The sequence below is a fragment of the Pleurodeles waltl genome, chromosome 1_1 (genome assembly GCF_031143425.1).
Source record: "Pleurodeles waltl isolate 20211129_DDA chromosome 1_1, aPleWal1.hap1.20221129, whole genome shotgun sequence".
NCBI lineage: Eukaryota > Metazoa > Chordata > Amphibia > Caudata > Salamandridae > Pleurodeles > Pleurodeles waltl.
In genome coordinates this window covers 918,443,082-918,464,353 of record NC_090436.1, presented here as the reverse complement: position 1 = coordinate 918,464,353, position 21,272 = coordinate 918,443,082, and the positions used below count along the sequence as shown (strand labels likewise).

General features: G+C 41.1%; 1 protein-coding gene across 19 annotated transcripts in view; it reads left to right on the top strand.

The window, feature by feature from the left end:
* PTPRD (protein tyrosine phosphatase receptor type D) overlaps nucleotides 1–21,272 on the top strand; it is a 3,982,777-nt gene that overhangs the window by 3,947,024 nt on the left and 14,481 nt on the right. For all 19 annotated transcript variants that reach the window (XM_069230134.1, XM_069230131.1, XM_069230149.1 and 16 more), the window contains one exon: nucleotides 12,601–12,755. In XM_069230134.1, the coding sequence (XP_069086235.1) occupies nucleotides 12,601–12,755 (155 nt within the window). The remainder of the gene's footprint in view (nucleotides 1–12,600; nucleotides 12,756–21,272) is intronic.

The window sequence follows — 21,272 nt, the reverse complement described above, 5'->3', positions numbered from 1 at the left end:
ACTAACTATTGTTGGCAAGTAGAACCATTTTTTCTCACCACCAGCATTTAATAGTTCTACCATTCTTATATCGATACTCTTTATCATCTTCAACTGGTCTGTCTGAGCCAAAAGGGGCCACCCACAAATAAAATCTATTTAAAACAGAAACCTCATCATCACGTAGGATGATAAAATCCAGGACCTTAGAGGTCACCACCACCTAATTTCCCTTTTGGCAGCCATGTGGCCCCCGCATATTCTGGCATGAATCACTGTTTTTGACACACTTGATAAGGTAAGATTTGGGGCGTATGGCTTCACATTCAGATTAAGAACAGATAATACACAATCAGAACCATCTGTCCCCTTGATTACTGTGGCAGTATTCCTCAACTGACAGTTCTCCTTATCAGTTTTTAGACCATCAGTTTCTCTGACTGAGATTACACCATTAATGTCATCCAGATTTTCAGTATACATCTTCCCCTGCACCAACACTTTGAAACCACTAGCTAGTATAGTGGTCCCTCCTGTCTGCGTTTCTGGTTGTGGTTCTGATTTGGGGAATTTAACTCTTCTTAATCCTCTTTTATTTATCCTTCTCAATACTCTTTTTGACTTTCTTCGTTCTTTCTTATCTTTTCTCTTACCCAGCTTCTGAGCATCTTCCTGTTCAACATTCTGGGCAATGAGTGCTGTATTTTCACCCTTTTCCTGTTTTTATTTTTTTTAATTGGATGCACTTCCATACTTTTTTCCAGAACTTGGATAGGGGTCCACTCCACCATTATTTCCTGCTCTTATGCCGCATTGCTTTCCTTCATTAAAAAGATCTTACAAATTAGTTGATTGAAGAGACGTCTTTTGATCTTCCCTTGGGACTTAATCTGAGAGCACCCAGCTTACATTCCAGACTCTACCATTCTGGGTACAGGAGGGGTAGAGCTATTCCCATTTGTGGCCCAAGCTAATGTAAAAGGCATCTCCTTAAGTATAACTGTCAAGATATCAAGGATATGCTCAGATCTATCTGTTTATTTTTCCAGTAAAATCAAAATAGATGACAGAAAATGCTCCAGACTTTGGAGCGATCTTGACTAGCACACGTAATCAGCTGAAATATTAACTGGTGGATTTAATGACAGGCCAGGAGTCAATGATACATCTGATACCAGCACACCTGCTTGACTAGAAGTGCTAGAGTACCAGTCTTTTGACTTTTTCCTGATTGTAGCCTGTGTTGTAGGCTTTACTAACAGAGGTGACTCCATTATTCCTGTTACTTCCCAGGGCTGTATTTCAGAGGTGATATATCTGGAAGTATATTTTCCAACACAATAGTGACACCTATCAAGGGGGGTGCTCAATGGACTCCTTTCTCCTTGGTTTTAGTGGGCCACTATATTTTGTTGGTGATTAGGAGAGCTTAAGCTCTCTAGACCTTCAGAGGACACTGTCTGGGGAGCCTCCTCCATCTTTGGGCTTGCAATCAACCCTGGTTGCCCCGAGCTGAGTCGTACAGAATTCTTCTGAAACTTTTGGAAGTATGCAGGAATAATACCACTTTCTTTGATGATTCCAAGGTGAGGAGCTTTAGTCCTTAATGGGTTAGATTTTGTTTTTCTGGACGAGAGAGGTCAGCCAGGGGATCGAATCAAGAATGGAGGGCACCAGTAGAGGTTACCAGGTGAGGGGGGAGGGTACGCTGTGGCCCACAAGCTGCCCCTGATGGACTGCCTCCACAGGACATGGTGAGCTTCTTTCTGCTGTATGCCACTAATACAATGACATCCTCTTGTTACCCCGTAGCTTTAGGTCATTTAGGGCCCTGAAGGCACCACCACACCTCCCCTGAGCTGGATCTGCTGAGTCAAATATCGCAACAATCAGGGAAGGGGGCGACCAGCAGTACAATGCAACCGAGCCCGGTAAAAATATGCCACAATATAACAAATGGTGCCGACTAGGACCCGGATGATAAAAAATAAATGGGGCTGGAGGCTGATGGTCAGACAGGCTGCAGTAAAATGCTTATTTTAAAGGTGTCAGGAAAGTTCCTGATAGAGTTAGGGGGACAATCCCCCTCTTGCCTGAACCCTATGCACAGTGCATATGCCCCTTACCTCCACCAACACCAGCCTCCACCCACCGAACACTCGCTGCTGTAACAAAGGATGTGCACCCTCACTTTTGGGTGGGATGGTGTGGCGTTTCCATGTTGCTCTCTGGACTCTATATATTCCCTATTGTGCCTGCTCTCTAGGTGCTCAGCACACGGCTTGGTTCAAATGCCAAAAGCGGTTTTGAGTGGAGGGTGGCTTTGACAACCTGCAGCAACCTGCGGGTCTCTCCTCTCTCCCGTGGCCTCTCTCCTGCTGCTGAAGCGAGCCACATTGAGCGGCTGTGCGCTGGCTCACACCCGCCTCATTGCCTCCCTTGCAACATTGTTTGTGGCTTCCTTTGCACCTCAGCTACCCGCCGATACCACGAATGGAGGTACCAAAGTCGCCAACATGCTGCTTGCACTCTGCTTCCACTCTGCCTTCGTATCTCCAATCTGGTTATGCTGCAGAAGTGGTTCCCTTTTGCCCCAGATGCTCACTCTCTGAGTAAGCTCCTTTCATCTCACATATTACACTAGTTTCGGTCTTGGCCAGGGTCACTGACAAAAAAATAATTGTGTGATATTTTCCCCAAGAATATGCATTTGCCGCACTCATCACATAATCCATGTCCTTCTGCAAATTTGCAACAAAGACAACATTTGTTTCTAGTTCAAGCAAATAAAAAAAAAATTGCAATACACGTGATGCAGTTCTGCGCCCGGCACTTTACAAAAGTGAACTGGCCACTTTCAGCTGTTGGTTGCTGTAAACATATTTTTTAATCCATGACAATTGATCGAAACATCCCAAATTGTCGGATTGGGAGAGGGGCTTTAGTCTGCATCCAGAAACAAAAAAACATGAAGTACTTAAGTGTATTCCGAACATGGTAGATAGATTGATTTATTACTTTTTTGGGATTTTTGTTTTCATTTATCTATGAACATAAGTTCATGTTTGAAAGGGGCAATTATTTCAACAGGGCACTCAGACTTTAGAAGAACTACAAATAGGCTGCTTCACTTTTTAAAGAGCCATGCTTTGCATCCTAAACTACTTCTTGGTAAAACATGAACATAATGAATACGACACGTTCTACACGCACATTCAGACAATGCTGCCACTCAGTTTGGCCACTGCATAATTCTAGTTGTCCTGATCTTAACTGCATCTAGTCCACCTCTTGTGGGTTGCAATGGAATATAGGTAGTAGTATGTTTGTCTTATTTTCTCACAGCTATTTCCTTGTATTAGGAAATGATGTCAGCGGTGGGTGGAGGAGATTTATTTTAGTTTTCTTCTGTGATCAACATGTGTCTTTACTCCCTCAGTGCCTGAAATGGCATTTACAGGCCCCAGTGAGAATGTCTGATTAGGACTGCTGTTGACTTGATGCTAGTACCATTGAAGGCATAGTTCCGTTTTCTGGAGAAGAGATCTGCCTCTATGGATGCAGAGTAAACTTTGATACAGTCAAGGAAAGGAAAAACTTCTTCTTCTTACAGAATTTAATTGTCTCGTTTTCGGCCAGACATAGAAACACTATTTTATACTGCATATGTTTATATAAGAAGTTTCTTTTCTCTGTTTCTCCTGCGTACCGGCACATGCTTATTAAAAGTAATAACATAACATATTTTTAAACCCTTTCAAAGTGTTTCCTACCCCAAACTAGCATTATCACATCTGGGATCTTGGGGGTTGGGTGTACTGTAGAATAATAAAATGTTTTAGAAGATAAGAGCCAGGTGACTTAATCGTAAAAATAAAATAACAACAACTTGGAAATAATTGTATGCAAAAAAGCAAATATAAATGCAGTGAACTATTGGCAATGATAGCTGGTAAGCGATTGAAGCATGTGGCCAAGATCCTTCCCTTGGAGAAAGCAATTGATGACTGTTAAAATCGCATTTAGAGCTGATTATGATAAAGCTGTGTTATGGTTTTTGGATACTTAGCAGTGGTCATATTAGAAAAAAGCTATCTCCTTCATTCGCCTACAGAAATGCAAGATGCAAGTCATGATCATACAAAATATTTACTTGGATTTGGAAAGATTTCTGAGTATGTGTTTTTTTTTTACTATGACTTAAATAGAACATAATTATTATGACAGGCACTAGCAATACCAATAGGTTTGGTTTTAAAGGAATGTTGTATGATAACATGAAACACTACTAGTAAATAACAAGGGAATGAATATGTATTTGTGTGTAAGCAAAGAACTGTAGAATACTACTGGGGTAGGCTAAAAGTTCAGGTGGCAGTTTCACTGTGAAGCCAGGCCTAAAAATCCATTTAGTTTAATGACTGCCTTCCACCCATCTGTGCTGCTGCCAGATGAAAATGACATAAATTGTCTAAATACCTAAGACATTTTAATAGCATTACAGTACCATATATGTGTCCCTGAAAGTTCAAGCTTAGGCAGCAGGATAAATAAACACAATTATCACAGCTTTTGAGGAGCAAGCTCTTTTCTGTGGAAGTATGCAAATTCTTCCCAATCAAAATATATGCTTCTCGCTCCTAATATGTGGGTGGAACCAAAACACGTCTCTTTGTGACTATCACATATTTGTCTGGCGACAGCTGGGCTACTGCACTAGAACATAAACATGGAATGCTTTTGATTTCTTCCATCTACATGGTGTCATTATTCTATAATTCAGCAGGGAAATGTTTAAAATCCGAACACATTAGTTCCTTTCAAGTGCAAATCTGCAGGATAAGAGAGCCTTGTCAGAGGGAGTACAATTTTCCTCCCTCATACAGCTCTGCAAATAGGCCTTATATTCTTGACTTAAAGGGGACATGCATGATATGCAATAAATCACGTCATATTTATAAAAACTTTATTTCTAGTAAAGAGATCTGCAGAATTTGGTGTGATGATGTTACGCATGTTCTCGGAGTTTTAAGGTAGTGTGTGTTTTTTGACCAGTATATGTGATAGATCCTGTCATTCACCATTGTTTGCCAATAGTTTCAAATGCTGTTGCACTCCAAATGGAAAACAAATTTAATTTCTTTGTCACTCTCTAAGAGTAGCGTTGATGAATTGAAAGGACTTGTAGATTTTAAACTCATGTGCATTACGATACAGGAAACACAAAAATCGCCCAGCATTCTTCATCAGGTTTAAAAAAAAGGATTTTTATTTGCACATAGGAAATGTATGGTAGTTAATATAATGAGCTATAAAACAATCAGGAAGGGTGTCTACCATGTATTGTAATTGGATTACGAACATAAATATTTTTCCAGTGCTTGTTTGACAAGACACAATAATGCAAATTACATTTGTATTTATGGACAATTACTTTCTAGAGAAACCGTTTTGTTAATTTTCAGGAATCCTTGAAATCTTTGTGTTATGGTATCTTACTACGATGTTCACAATCCACAAACAATAACACAAAGGTATCTGAAACAATGTTAACATTTGTCATGCATGCTCTTATTAGTCCGTCCTTTACACAATTTATTCCCACCCACTGATGGTTTTAAAGTGCAAAATGATTGGTTACAAGATCTAAAGTCCAGTGTATAGTTAATTCTGCCATGAGATCTCTGAAGATCAGTAATAGGTTTCAATAATCAAGAGGAGTACTTGGTAGCTGTCACTGTGAAACTAAACATTGCGGCTTAGTATCTAGTAAATTAATGTCATTCAAATTTTCTAGCAGGCATGGGCACGCAGAATACCAGAGATGTGCACTGAACCCACCAGTTTAAATTACAACTGAGACTCTTAATGTTACATCTGCAGCTCTTCCTTCAACCACAACATCCCTACAATAGTAAAAGAGACAAATGTAGCTTAAATCACTCTAGGATCAGGGCCACCAGCTTAACCTACCTAATGTAACTTTACCCCATGCACTACAATGAAAGGTAGAAAACCTAGTGTAGACTACAAGGGATGGTGATGTGCACTCTCACAATGTCAGAGGAGGTGTGGGTGAACATAGGACAATGCAGTTTCACCATACTCCCCAATTCCCTGAATGTCTCCTACAGGCCTCTGCCACCTAGAACAAGCTAGAACAGTTTCTTCCTTCTAAGGAACAGACCACAGTACCAGTCATTCCACCTAAATCTTTGATTTTTCTCAGCATGTGAAGAGAAAAGGCAATTTTCAGAGTCGCTCTTGGTTGATGCATTAATATTTCTTCAAAGATCCAGACTAATACAAGAAATTGATCCTAACGAGTTGGCAACTCTCTGTTTCAAGCGCTGGCAGAATGCTGGGTCCCATCAAAGATCCTACCATGCTCAAAACACATAACATTGTACAACAGTCTTCCCGGACCTAGTAAGACCCCTCTTTCTCAGCTTTATTTTTAAAGGTGGGTAGGAGTTGGCTATTAATTGTTCGCAAGGGTGTATATTCCATAGGTGACTATGTACACCTACAGATTGAGGTCCCTACAATTTTTAGAGAACTTGAAAGCCATGGCAAATTTGGAAAGCCCCAACTAGCCTCAGAATGTGGATTCAAGTGCAGTGATGAGCCAGGCACTCAAAACTATAGTAACTTGTTTACTAGGTAGGTCTGCGGATAGTACTGCATATTGTTTTCAGTCTGCCATTTGTTCTACAGCAGTGCTCATTCTTGGAAGGACTGAATATGAATTCTCTAAATACCAATCACATTGCATACACATGTGTCATCCTCTACTCTCTGCCATATATTATATGGTAAAACTCAAAAAAGTGATGGACAGCGTCTTAAAACTATTCAAACCCTGACCCCCAGTCACAGATTTGGGTTTCATCCATTGTTATTTTGCTCGCCACATCACCCCTGATCTGTGGCTGGGGTAGAATGTTTGACAATGTTCAGCATTTCGTCCTTCATCGTTTTGTGTTGCTATAGTTGCCCTAAGTGGGAAGGGTATGCCTAGACTGAGGTCCCATGCTCACTGTGCCACTGGATTCAAGCTAGCCTTGCTGATGAGGGGTGAGACCCCAAAACTGGTGCCAGGATGCTTGTTTCCAGTCCAGGAAGGACCTGGCTTGGCAGTTCAGGCTGGACTGTTCCCACAGGGAGCAGTATGAAGACTGATTTGCATATGCCTTGGTCCAAACTGGCGAAGGGGGGGGGGTGGGGTGAGCAAAGAAATGGTGGATTAAACCCAGATCTGCAACTGGGGGTGAATGTTTGACAATGTTCATCATTCTGTCCATCATCTTTTTGTCTTGATATATCATATTTTGCCATTTTCTTTAAATCACCACATATATTCTTTGTGGAAGCTTAGGGCTCTAATTATGGAGGACAAACCAACTTTATATCAGGGAAGATTGACAGATTCTTGTGCCCAGGGTAAAGACTTTTAGATGCACCAATGGTCAGTCTTTCCCTAAGCGTGGGCTGGTAAACGAACACATATAGTATGGACTATGGGTGGGGGCGTATGTCTAAGGCATACCATTTTGAAAGCAGACCTTTGTCCTATATTGGCTTAGAGACAAAAAAGTAGAGAACCCACAGTGGGCAAGATGGCTAGTGAAAAAGCTCATGCTTGGTAAGGAAAAATGAAGTACATCAGCATGGTACACTTCTCCATATCAGTGCAGAGAGTTGCACCCCTAGAGATGGGCATTTTGAAGGCTATAACAAATGTGCGCCCCACAAACATCCTAGGTAGTCTACCAAAAGCCTCATCACACCAATGGCTTTATCTCTCGTCACCTCTAGCCTTCTTGAATCTCTAATAGATGTTCAGAAGGTGAAAATTATGTAGCATCATGATAAACCTGAAAATATTTTATAACACTGAAAATGTTTCATAAACCATCACTGAAAATGTTTTATAAACCATCATAAAAATTGTGTGATGTTCTGCAAATGATTATTCCTTTATATTATATTTAAGATTAATTGTTCAGTTGTATTAGACCTAAAAAAAAAACACACCTGATTTATTTTTTGGACCGATATTGAAAAGGGTTTTGAAAAAAGGAAGGTTGAAACTGGACATAAAATACACATTTGTCGAGGATATGTACATGTTTATCAAAGGTATGCACTATACAACTGGAAAAACTCAGTGAAAGTGCAATCAAATCTAAATTGTGATAAAGGCCCTCATTTGGACTTTGGTGGTCAAGTACACTGACCGCCAAAGGCCAACGCCCCAGACGGCCACCAGTGCTGGCAGTCAGCAGACCACCATATTACGAGTGCTGGCTGCTTTCTGCCATTATTGAGGCGGAAAGCAGCCAGCAGTTGTTCTGGTTGTTGGCACTGCAGAGGCAAGTCCCTCGCCGGCACTGCCACGTCAGAAGGACTCTACCCACTGTATTACAAGCCATAATACAGCTTGGTGGAGTCCTTCTGGCATGGTGTGTGTTTGGGTGCCTGTGTGCATGTTTGCAGAGGAGGGGGAGGGGTGCTGAATGCATATCTGTATGTGCACATGAATGGGAGTGTCTGTGTTGATGAATGGGAGTGAATGGGTGTGTCTGATTGCATGTATGCGTATGCTGAATGGGTGTGTATGTGTATGCATACATGTGTGAAGGGGCGATGGGGTGTGTGTGAGTGTGTGTACGGGTGGGGGGATGTGTGCTGACATGTGTGTATGTGTGTCTGAGACAGGAATAAAGATTCCTGTTACCGCGTGCGTGACCGCCAGGTTTTTCGTGGCGGGTTGACCGCCAGGAAAGCGGTTTGCAGCCTCATAATCCAGATGGCAGACTGAGACCTGTCACCGGCTGGAGGTGCTCCTCGTAATGAGGGCCAAAGTGGGTAACGCAAACAAACATTTCAAATCCAAGGTTTGATTCGCCAACTGAAGTGCTTTTGCGTTTGGTTCTAGTTGTGTTGCCCTTTCTTGTCTGGGTGCTCCAGGTGATATTTAAAAGCATGATGAGATGCCAGATACTCTTTCTCTTATCATGCAAGATGATACATACTTCTAGGATTGTCAGAAGGAAAGAAGGGTAGTATCCACATTACAATTTGTGGCAATTCGTTTAAAAGCCACAAACTGCTGTTTTCCACTGCCCAATAACAGCAAACAAAAATCCACGGTTTTTGGAAACAGATTCAGTAGCCTAAAAACAATATTTGAAAAAGGCAAGAAAGAGTAATCATGTTCATCTTATGATCATGTCATGTACATGACCGTGTTTGTTCAGGAAGCCAAAGCATTCTTGCCGTTCACGTGGGCTTTACTGAGCTCACCATGAAATCGTCCCATCAGAGAATGACATCTTTAAGGACAAGTTGGGTGAACTGTAAATAGGGACTACTTGTTGCAACAACATCTTGTAGTTTGCCACCTACCTGACACTCACACAGGCACAGTGTTGTTGGAACACCATTCAGTTTGTCAGTTATTGTTTTTATTTTTGCATATGTCTTTGCTGATATTCAGAAAAAGCATGTGTTTCTCACAATGATTAGTTACTGATTGTTAAGCGCCTGTGCACGTCTCAAGATTGACAACTCAAGCATTGAGCTTACTGCATAGAAAGACACCAACAGCAGCGCTCTGGCAGAACAATTGCTTTAAACCTGTATATCGCACAGCAAAGACAAGGAAAAGGCACAAAGTGTAGATCTTCATTTTGTGGTTTGTACAAAGGGGTACAGTGTGAAGATCATATAGATCGGAACAATTTCTCATCCATGCCCAGGATAGACTGCAGCAATACAATATTTTAAGTACCTCTACAAAACCTAACTCTCTAGTGCTAAGTTAACTGCACATCACACCAAAGTCATTGGTGATTTTACCTCAAAACAAATGGTATTGATAATATGTCACCTGTCCCCTTTATGCATCAGGGCCACATTATAGAAAGTGCCAAAGGTGAGCAATGGTAATATGTGCCACTTTGCCACTTTTTACTGCAAACATTTGTGTGGCCCCTTGTATGTATACAGATTGCACTGGCACTTAATATGCACCAGCACAATCTCACGTGGGCATTCCTTTACTTGCACGGAGGCAAGACACTTTTGTTATTCTAACTTTAACTTTATTGATAGGCATTCTTAGGGAAAAGGCAATTGTGTGTCAAGTTTACAGTGAGAAAAATGATATTTAATGTTAACAGACTACTCTCTAAATGGATTTTATCTACAACCAACCTATTCTGTTGCCTTATTTCTTATCTTTCAAGCTGAGAAGGGATAAATATTGTGGTCTGATCAGTATCTGCATTTTAAGTCCTATTAATGAGGTATTGTGGACATGTGCATTTTCACCAAAAAAGCATAAATTCCAGAGCGCTCTTTGTCTAGAGGAGAGTTTGACATACAATATTTTTTGATGAGAATACATTAACAAACTAAACAGTTTTTCAGGTACTTGGCAATGCAATTTGCTATTCTTATGTTAGTATTCACCCGTTTCATCTCAGATTGTTTTCTAATCAGTTATCCTTAAATGTATGCCTAGAGATTAAAGGGATGTTTGCATCTGATGATGCTCGGGTCTATATTTTTGCCTCTCTTTTTCCAACTGACATTTTTTGTGGTATCTGACAGGTGAAGGAAAATTAAACAACCCCTTCAAATCAATTAGCAGTGTAGCCCATTTGGTCACACATTAAATCCAGGAGACAGAGGATAACATTCAAAGATTTATTACAAATTGAAAGCCAAACTGAAGGAAGGTGTCAGCATAGCAGAAACATGAGTAGAAGTTCTGATTCTGAAAGAGAGGTGGTGTGTGGCGTAAGGCTACACAAAGGAATAGAGTAGAATGCCTGTGAGAAGGAATGCCTGTACCCCTCCAAGTCTCAAGGGAATCTGCTCTTGTCTAACTAGGTGAATACCAAATAAACCTACAAAACCTTTGAGAAGGCTACATCATCCACACCAGTAGTTTTCAATCTTCCCTGCATTGTTGAAATTGGCAACTCCCATTGAATCTCACATCCCACGAATTGGATATCAGGACCGCCTTGAAAGTCTCTTGGTTTGTGGTACACAAGCAGGAGTCTTTTCTTTTGAGTTTGTTCTTGCCACAGTGTCCTCCCGTACCCCACTGTCTTAAATACATACAACATACCTTTCATTAACTGTACACCCTCACAAACGCATATGCAAAGAAAGACTATTGCAAAGCGAGCAAAACTCCACGTTGAAGGTTAGAATTAGGAAATCACATGTTTCAGGCCTATGGTTATGCTAACTCAACATGGCATTCGATGCACACAAAATACGTGGTTATAAGTGCATCTTGCAATTATAAATAGAATACAAGAATTAAAAATGAAACACGATTATATGAAGTTTCATCATAATACCATAATCAGACAACATGAGCATAAATGTGCATGAGTACTATATATCAGTATGTTAAAATCAAACTTAGAACACACACATATATATGAATTTCTAATCCCTTTCTGTGAATGCACCTTCAGTAATACAATTTATATGCTCCACTTTACTTTAATAAGGTTAAAGCACAGAATATATGTATTATCAATTGCACTATTTTGTCACTCTTCTAGCGCATGATGGTGCAACCAAAATGATGTGTTATCACATGTAATATGTATTGATATTTCTCCCTGTGGTTCTTTAGATTGATCTCGAAAAACTACTGCACTTTCCAAAAGTCTTGACTTTCTCATGCACATATAAACTTTAACCAGCAATTTCTCAGTTTTGATCTGACACAGGTGATTTCATGCAAAAGTTACAATTAGCATTACTTTTTCATTTTGCATAAATATGCCAGTAAGTTATGTTACTTAAATGTATTACCAAAATATAATTCCAAGCCTGTAATTAGCTATCATTATCTGGCATTAAATATGTCTTGCATATCCTCAAGTTTTTTATTACAGCAGGATCTGTGTAGTAAGATTTCTATCACTGTCCACCATTCTTCGCAGAGTATTAATGGGATATTCCAAAGTTGTTTCAGATGGTAGCAACAGTGTGAAAGCCAGATTATTGAACTCTGCACCTCCTGACAGGTTCAGCTACCACCCTCCACTTTCCAAGTCTATGGAATAATTAACAAGCAAGGGCAGCTGGGCAAATAAATCTACTTTACACCCTTCTGGAAACCATATATTTAGGTCATTGGTTTCTACAGCCAAATACAATTTAGAAGACTCCTATGGGGTCTGTTGATATTGAACATTTCTGAGTTTTTCCTTTAATCCATCCTAGAATCATTGCACACACTCTTTTTTTTTGCTCAGCGTTGTGTGCAGATGAATATCAAGTACTTTATGAATGACACTAAGTTCATCCAACATATTTTAATATTTATAGAATTAATAAAAAGCTAAAACAAAGCCTGTTTACATTATAACCAGTTTATGGAGTGTGAAATGATTGTGGTGAAACATAATTTACACTAATACGGAAAGGAACGGGCGGAAACAGAAATAAACGCTTGGGTCTCAGCCAGTGGACTCAGCCCTGCATCTGCTTTAGTTAATGGTTATTGTGAATTCAGCTGTTGCTCATTTATTTCCATTTCTTCTAACAATATGTTTCTGCCTTGAATTTTTTTCGTTAAAGGATGGTCAGTCCCGAACCGTAAGGCAATTCCAGTTCACGGACTGGCCCGAACAAGGAGTGCCAAAGTCTGGGGAAGGATTTATTGATTTTATTGGTCAAGTTCATAAAACAAAAGAACAGTTTGGTCAGGATGGACCAATATCAGTTCATTGCAGGTGAGTTCTGAAATTAAAGGCATGGTAAAAGTAAAAATAAATGTCAGAACATTTTGTGATTGATCTAAATTGTGTTGTGTGAACATTATTGCCCAAGAGGAATTCAGTGGCCTGTGATGTTTGTACACATTTGCAGTGACTGTCGAGAGACTAAATAACGAGGTTAAAGATAAATGTTAGAGGTCCACACTATTGATCAAAAGTGTTATTCATTGAAACGACAAGAAGACCAATTTTGTCAGGGTTATGACTTCTCTTGAATCTTCACTTATACCACTGTTTTTATGGAAAGCTACGAGCCCTATGCCATTTATGTTTTCCTAACAATTAAAAATGATTTGATTAAAATATGTTCTTTCCTGAGTAGTTGGTGTTTGGTTGACCTACAAACACTTGACATGTTCATCAAGCCCCTATGGTTCTTTTGTCACTGCCTAATTATATTTTCAGAATATTATTTTGCAATATACAAGACTTTCAGAAGACAAGAAAGTAGACATAGGAGCATCATTAGTAATACATGAAATGTAAATATTATTAAAAAGAAGCGTACCCCAGAATGAATTGTACTTCTAATACAATGCCCTCTTTATATTTGTTACACCATGCTTCTGAAATATTTCACTTGCTGAAAAAAGTAAATGAGGCCTGACACTGAAAATAGAACACAAAACAATAAATAAATAAATGAATCACATTACACCAGGAAAGCACTACAAACATAAAAATCTAAAGCATTAATGAGCTCTCTAAATGAAGAAGAAGCAGCCTTAATGGTGGGAAGAATCACAACATAATAAAAGGATTACCACAACTGATCACAGTAAATGGGCAAATACAGAGCATGGTACATTTAGAGAAGGAAGAAGAAATCCCTGAATTTGCCCACTTTGCTCAGAGCTTCAGAAAACTATCTTTGCTAATTATCAACACAAGGGTGGAGTGAATGGGAAACCTTCAGCACAAAATTCTGCCTAGGGACAGTTATCTAAAAACATCAAAATACCTCATCACAATGTGACATCTGTGGCTCAGAACACATTTGATCCTCATTGGCAAAGTGAAGCATTGGGGGGTAGACAGTCTCAGTATAAGGATCTTAAGACACCCAGGCACTCATCATCCTTGCAGACTTCCTTCTTACCTAATTCTAGAACAGACTAAAACAATTTAATTATGAGCATCATGAAATAATTGTTTCTGAAATGAAAAGAACAAGAAGACTGTTCATCAAACTGAATAGTTCATTTTTTTGTACATCCAACACATTGGGCACTATCATAATAAAGTAAAATGCACATCAAAGTTTCCCACATACCACTGTAGATTGCTGGAATGTTGTTGTTTTTGTAGGATTAGCTCATTTTATAATCCATATAGTTATGAAAGTAAATAAGTTGGGAAATAATTTGCTTAGCCATACTCACCATCAAGGTTAGACTGTCACTGCTTCCCTCATTATCCATTTAATAGAAAATATATTTTTAAAAATAATGATAATTTCTAAGAGACAGACTAAAGTGCAACTATATTATAGGTGAGTTCTATTAGCTTAGAAAATTAATGGGTAATTGAAAATATAAGGGACATATAAGAAAGATAAGTAATCTAAAGTAGATCTAAATCTGTAAATATTAAGAATATTTCTCACATTTGGCATATGCAAACAGAAACAATGCCTAACATTTTTGTTAATTATTTCATCTATGAACCACAAGCACTTGCTAATCATTTATCCTTGTATTAATCATACAAAAATGGTGAACAAACATAGGATAAAGAAATGAAGGTCCCATGTACAAAGGCTATATTCACTCTGTATTCTGTCCCAGTTCCTAAAACATATAGTTCTTCATCTGTAGTATGTCCTGCTGGAAATTGTTTTTTTCAAATTTGTAATATACCTAACTTCCGATTGGGTGTGTTTTTTCCCGTCATCTTGTGTTGATATTTTACCTGATTAATGTCAACAATTCAAGATTAAAGCTGCCATTATGCTGTCCACCAAAGTGCCTTGCCTTGCAATTGGCTACATTTATTGTTCTTTTTATCTCTTCATGTTTTAAAGTATTCATTTTTTAATCTTATTCCCTTCATAATGTTTCCTAAAATGATACACCTGTACATGAAAGTGATGGACTGCTTCACAGATGATGCACAATACTGGTTAATGCTCATCAAGGGATTCTTGAAAGTAAATATCTGTTGTACTTGGACACACATGTTTCCCATTTTACATTTAGTAAAATAATTTTAGATAATTCCCAACAACTTCTAAGGTATTTGGAGGAAGCTGGCCTGGTGTTTGGTGGATACCTATGGTGTTGGCACCTAATACCAAGTCCAGGAAACCCCTATTAGTGAATGAAGACAGTGTCTAGGAAGCCAGGACTCGCTAGAGGTAGGTGTGGATGAGCAGCCAAGACTTATTTAGGAGGAGTGCAAAGCACTTGCAATACCACAGAAGTCACACAGCAGCTTATCACACCTGAAAGGAACCACACAGTGTTGCAAATATGAAGGTACTTTATTATAGTAACACTGAACATAAAAACTAGATAACTTGTAGGTAGTCCCCCCAACCGGAGGTAACTAAACACTATACATACATACAATAATAATAAGAAATTAGCATAGAAAACAACAAGTATTGCCACGAATTGTAAAACATAACTAGGGCCTTAGGGGAGGGCCAAACCATATACCAAAATAGTGGAATGCAAATTAAAGTCCCCCACCCAAGGATGTGGAGTAGTTACAGGGGAGCTTGGAGGACTCGGTACCCCAAGAGGTGAGTACCTTAGTGACCACCAGTGACCAGGAGAGCAGAGATAAGTACCTGGTTTTCCCAAGGACTAACTAGAGACAATGGATTGTGCAAGAACAGGACCAGACCAGAGGAACCCAAAGGTGGATTCTGGATGAAGAGAACCTGAAAAAGAAGGGGACCAAGTACAGTCCATGATGGAGATTCCAGTCGGGGCAGGAGCCACTACCCACCTTCTTTAGATGGAGATCCGGGTCGACGGGAGCAGGATAAGATCAGCTGTGGAGCCCAGGAGCTTCAGAGGAGTCCTTGGAGCAGTGCAGATGATGTCACATGTTGGTCACTGGGTTGCAGATGGTCATTGGTTCGGAGAACAAAAAACAAGCCTTGATAAATGCAAGAGGAGGCAAAATACGTTTTTTAAGCTGAGGAGGACCAGCAAGGTCCAGGGGACTTGACCCTTGGAGGGAAGTCCGGGCTGACCCTCAGCAGTCGGAAGAGCTAGCAGAAGCAGTCGCAGCCCCAAAGGCAGCACACTGGCAGCAGGCACAGTAAGTGCAGTGAGGCCCAATCAGCACACCTGGAGAGGAGTCCGACGTCCTTAGAGCAGCAGAGGAGAAACTGTCCTTGCAAGGATGAAGGGCTGGAGGCAGGGGCTATTTGAAGCCTGAAGATCCATTGGAACAAGACAGAACACGCCTTGGTTGCTGCAAGAGTCATGGTATACAGGGGTACTGTACTGAAAGAAGAGGCAAGGGCACACCATCTACCAAGATGGACAGCAGGCAGAGAGGACCAAGGGGAGCTCTCCAGACCACAACCTGTGATGCAGGATCCACAGAGTTCCAGAGGAGAGCAGATCCACACAGCCAAACATCGTTGCTGTAGGTGCCTGCGGATACAGGGGAGTGACTCCATCACTCCAAGGGAGATTCCTTCTTACTTCTTGGTGCAGCTGAAGTTTTGGTGACCCCAGAGGATGCATAGCCAGGGAAATGTTGCAATTGCTAGAAGGAGCCAGGGAAACAATGTTGCAAGGTGAAGTCGTCTCAAGAGTTGCAGTCTTGTTGGTTCCTGAAGTGCCAGTTGTGGTTCCGGCAGCCAGGAGCAGAAATAAAAAATGCAAAGGAGACCTGATGGGGTCTTGCATATGAGATCTTGGGACCCACCCGCAAGGGAGTCCCTAAATATCCCTAAAAGGGGGTTTGGTCACTTTGCACGGTGATCACCTATTACAGGGGTTCACAGATGTCATCTGCCTGACCTGGCCACTGAGTTGCTCCCAGGGGCCTCTGCACATCTTGTTTTCAAGATGGCAGACTCGAGTGGCCACCTGGAGGAGCCCTGGGCACAACCCCTGGGATAGTGATGGACAGGGGAGTGGTCACTCCCCTTTCCTTTGTCCAGTTTCATGTCAGAGCAGGGACCGGAGGTCCCTGGTCTGGTGCAAACCGTTTTATAGAAGAAGGGCACCAAATGTGCCCTTCAAAGCAAACCGATGGCTTGGGAAGGCCACCCCTCCCAAGCCTTGTAACACCTATTTCCAATGGAGAAGGTGTTGCCGCCTCTTTCCCACAGGCAATCCTTTGTTCCGCCTTCCCCCGCCTGTGATGGTCAAGCAGCAGGATGGAAGAAACCTGTCTGATGGACTGCAGCAGCCAGGGCTGGCTTCAAACTCTGCAAGACTGGTAGAGAAAACTGGACCATCTCTAAGGAGCCCCCAGAGTGCATGGAATCATGCAACCAATACTGGCAACAGTGCTGGGATAAGATTCAGGAATGTTTGACACCAAACATGCCCAGGCTCAAGGTTACTATCAAGCATCTGTGGCCAGTAAACTGGTAAAATGGCTTCCCAGCACTTACGAAGTCCAGTGAATTGGAATTGGAGTTCATTGGGACACCTATGCTCATGTAGGGATGCCCTCACACATAGTGACCTACACTCTGCCCTTTGGGCTGGAAGGACCTAAGGTAGGAGTGACTTACAGTGACCTGGTGTAGTGACCTAAAGTGAAAGGATGCATGCACCTTTTGATGCAGGCTGCAATGGCAGGCCTGCAGACACATTTTGCATGGGCTTCCATAAGTGGCATAATACATGTTGTAGCCCATGGGGAACCCATGGGGAACCCCTGGTGTCCCAGTGCCCTGGCTACCTAAGTACCATGTATTAGGGACATATAAGGGGACACCAGTTTGCTAATTGTGGAGAGCACAATGGTCCAAGGTAACCAAATTTGGAGGGAGATAGCACAATCACTGGGTCTGGTTAGCAGGATCCAAGTGAAAACAGTCTAAGCATACTGAAAGCAGGCAAAAAGTGGGGGTAGCCATGCCAAAAAGAGCGTACTTTCCTCCAGTATTCATGAGGGAGCTACGCATACATTCATTCTAACAAACATATACCAAAGTCTCACTAGGGCAGCTACCAAAGTCTCACTGAATGTACCTGAAAGGTCCTGCCAAAAGCAGCTTCTTGTGCCTATGTGCACATGCAGAAATATTTCAGTGGTACTAATTTATTTGTGTACTGTCACAGAACAAACAGCCTTTTTGTGAGGACAACTGTTAGGGAGGTGCAGTCTAGGGATACGCCTTTCATGCATTTGGCACTGACCCACCACACACTGTAAAAGGAGCTGGTCATCAAATACTGCTACTTCCTGGCTAACTGAAGGCACAATGAGAAAAGTAAAATTAATTCCTAGTTCTCTGATCCTCGTACCACTTTTATAATGGATAATAACGTGTCATCCACAGCAGAGTCCCCTGTACCTGTTTCTTTTTTTTAATGTGATTTGAGAACATCTATAGTGTGAGTGCCCTCACAAATTCTAGTTTAGGCAGATACGTAGGGGCATATTTATTCTCTGTTTGCGCCGGAATTGCGTCGTTTTTTTTTACGCAATTCCGACGCAAAACTAACTCCATATTTATACTTTGGCGTTAGACGCGTCTAGCGCCAAAGTCCATGGAGTTTGCGGCATTTTTTAGCGTGGACACCTACTTTGCGTTAATTATATGCAAGGTAGGCGTTCCCGTCTAAAAAATTGACTCCGTGACATTTGCGCCGTATTTACACTCCCGGGCAAAATTCACGCCCGGGAGTGGGCGGGTCAAAAAAAATGACGTACGCCCGCTCTTGCGCCGTTTTTTAGCGCCTGTAAAAGGCAGGCCTTAAGGGACCTGTGGGCTCGGAAGGAGCCCAGAGGTGCCCTCCCATGCCCCCAGGGACACCCCCTGTCACCCTTGCCCACCCCAGGAGGACACCCAAGGCTGGAGGGACCCATCCCAGGGACACTAAGGTAAGTTCAGGTAAGTGTCTTTTTAAAAAAATGTTGGTGGCATAGGGGGGCCTGATTTGTGGCCCCCTACATGCCACTATGCCCAATGACCATGCCCAGGGGACAGAAGTCCCCTGGGCATGGCCATTGGGCAAGGGGGCATGACTCCTGTCTTTGCTAAGACAGGAGTCATTTCTATGGGGGTTGGGAGTAAAAAGAAATGGCGCAAATCGGGTTGAGGCTAAAAATTTGCCTCAGCCTGACTTGCCCCATTTTTTCACGCCCAAGCTCCATATCCCCCTACGCCGGCGCTGCCTGGTGTACGTCGTTTCTTTCAACGCACACCAGGCAGCGCCGGCGGCTAACATCGGCTAACGTCATTGATTAAATACGGCGCCCGCATGGCGCTTCAGAATGCACAGTTTTGCGTCAAAAAGTATAAATATGGCCCGTAATGTTTTGCATACATTTACATCTAATACAGATCAGTAAATGGAGTGAGTCATTTCTTTGATATTTATAATCAGGGTTTGGAGCTGTGCAAAGCCAGCACGTGAAAGCAGATGAGTGCCCTATCTGGAGCCGAGACTTACAACTTAATATAAAACGTCAAAAGTAAATCTGAGTCACTTTTGGTGTACTATAAACTTTAATGTTGACGAAGAAGTCACCACACACAAGGTGTGGATACATTTCCTATTTGAATATAAAATCACCTTGTTGTTTTCACACTCTTTGTTTTTTTGTGTATTCTCCTTTTTTTTTAAATGCCTGTTTTTCCATTTGCCTCTCTATATATTCACTATAAAAAATCTGAATGTTTACAATTTTTACAAAGGCACACATCCAATGAGCTCCACTTGGCAAGAATAAGTCAGACTTTTGTGTGAAATACTCAATAACAAAAGGCAATCCCTTGGCTTACGTCCTAGCAAGGAAGTGCAACCCATGGCAGCTTTATAAAACAAGTGGCCTGATTGACTGACACTCTATTTCTGTTCATAATAGAAATAGCAAGCAGTAGGTACCCACCATATCCCACAATGAGAGCCATTATGGGGGATATTTGGGTAGTTAATGAATATTTCCAGAAATCACATTGTGATTTCCCAGCAGGTGCCCAAAAGTAATATTTTCTATTTTAAATTGAACTTTTACATGGCAAATTGGCATTTTGCTAATGAAATCAATTTTACATCACTAGACATTGTTTGGGAATAGATCAAGCTATGTCATTGCTTCTTCTGAACTAAAGAACTTGATGTGTCAGGTGGCAGAGTGTGCATAAGGATCCATTTCAGAAGTACACTCTGCAATGATCATCAGTAGTATTCCTCTGCATTTCTTGTACATTCTTCCTAAAATCTAATATCTTAAGTAATAAGTGTTTCAATAAACATTATCAACGAGGCTCTAGTGTACAGCAGTACAAATATTACCTCCAAACTTGACCAGTGCAAATTTGACCAGTGCAGATTTGAGGTTTAGGTAGCTTAATGCACAATGAAAGTCACTTAACAGTTGGTGGGAAGGTCAGAGACCCCGACGTTCTTATAGTCTGGTCACTTCAAAATGATTAAGTGGTCATTCATAAATGTGTTGAGCTATTTAAACACTCCCATGAGATCCAATGAACCCATCCATTTTCTGCACTTCTTGACCAAGCGTTACCCACGATAAATGGGGCCTGATTCATAAATGTAAACTTACACATTAGTTTAAGATTATGATTGTTTGCTCTTCACAAATGTATTTTACCAGTAGTATCTTAATGGCTGAGTCTCTGCATATAAAAAGATAGAACAGCCTATGAATCTGGACGTTAGGAGTGGCAAGTCTGGATATTGCTTCTACTGTATTATTCACTCTTACCTCATTCCCTAGCGATCTGTATGCTTCTTTCATACAAATTCCTCCTCCTCCTCTAATTCCCTCCCAACAACCCCATTAGCTTGTTAAAAGATTTCTGAATGTTTGTCTCATACTAACAAGACAAGGAGAGCAAAAAGAGCCCACACACAGCCACAGCCCACGTGCGTCAATTCACTTGTTATCAAAAGCCAGTGTTAGGTTTAATTAAACCACTGAAATAAATAAATAAAACAACAATATGGTACATTCAATTTCATGCTGCTGTTTTTGGACATAGAAAGGAATTGTAAAGTTAATGCATTTCACATTGTGAACCATTACAGATGATCAGATAATTGCCAACTCCTTTTGTTTAATGATTACCCACCTATCTACTTGAAATATCATGCTCCAGTTTCAACAAACATTAAAAGTCACTCACAAATTCACGGGTTTTAAAGTTCCTGCATCAGCCACATTGACTTAGTGTTGTGAACTGTACGTCCTGCAAAAAGCAACACTGACCGGTTCAAACTCTGCCTTTATGCCAGTTGATATTGATGTCTTTCTCAGTGTGTGAAATCCAGATCTGACGTTCCCGGGGCAATCAGT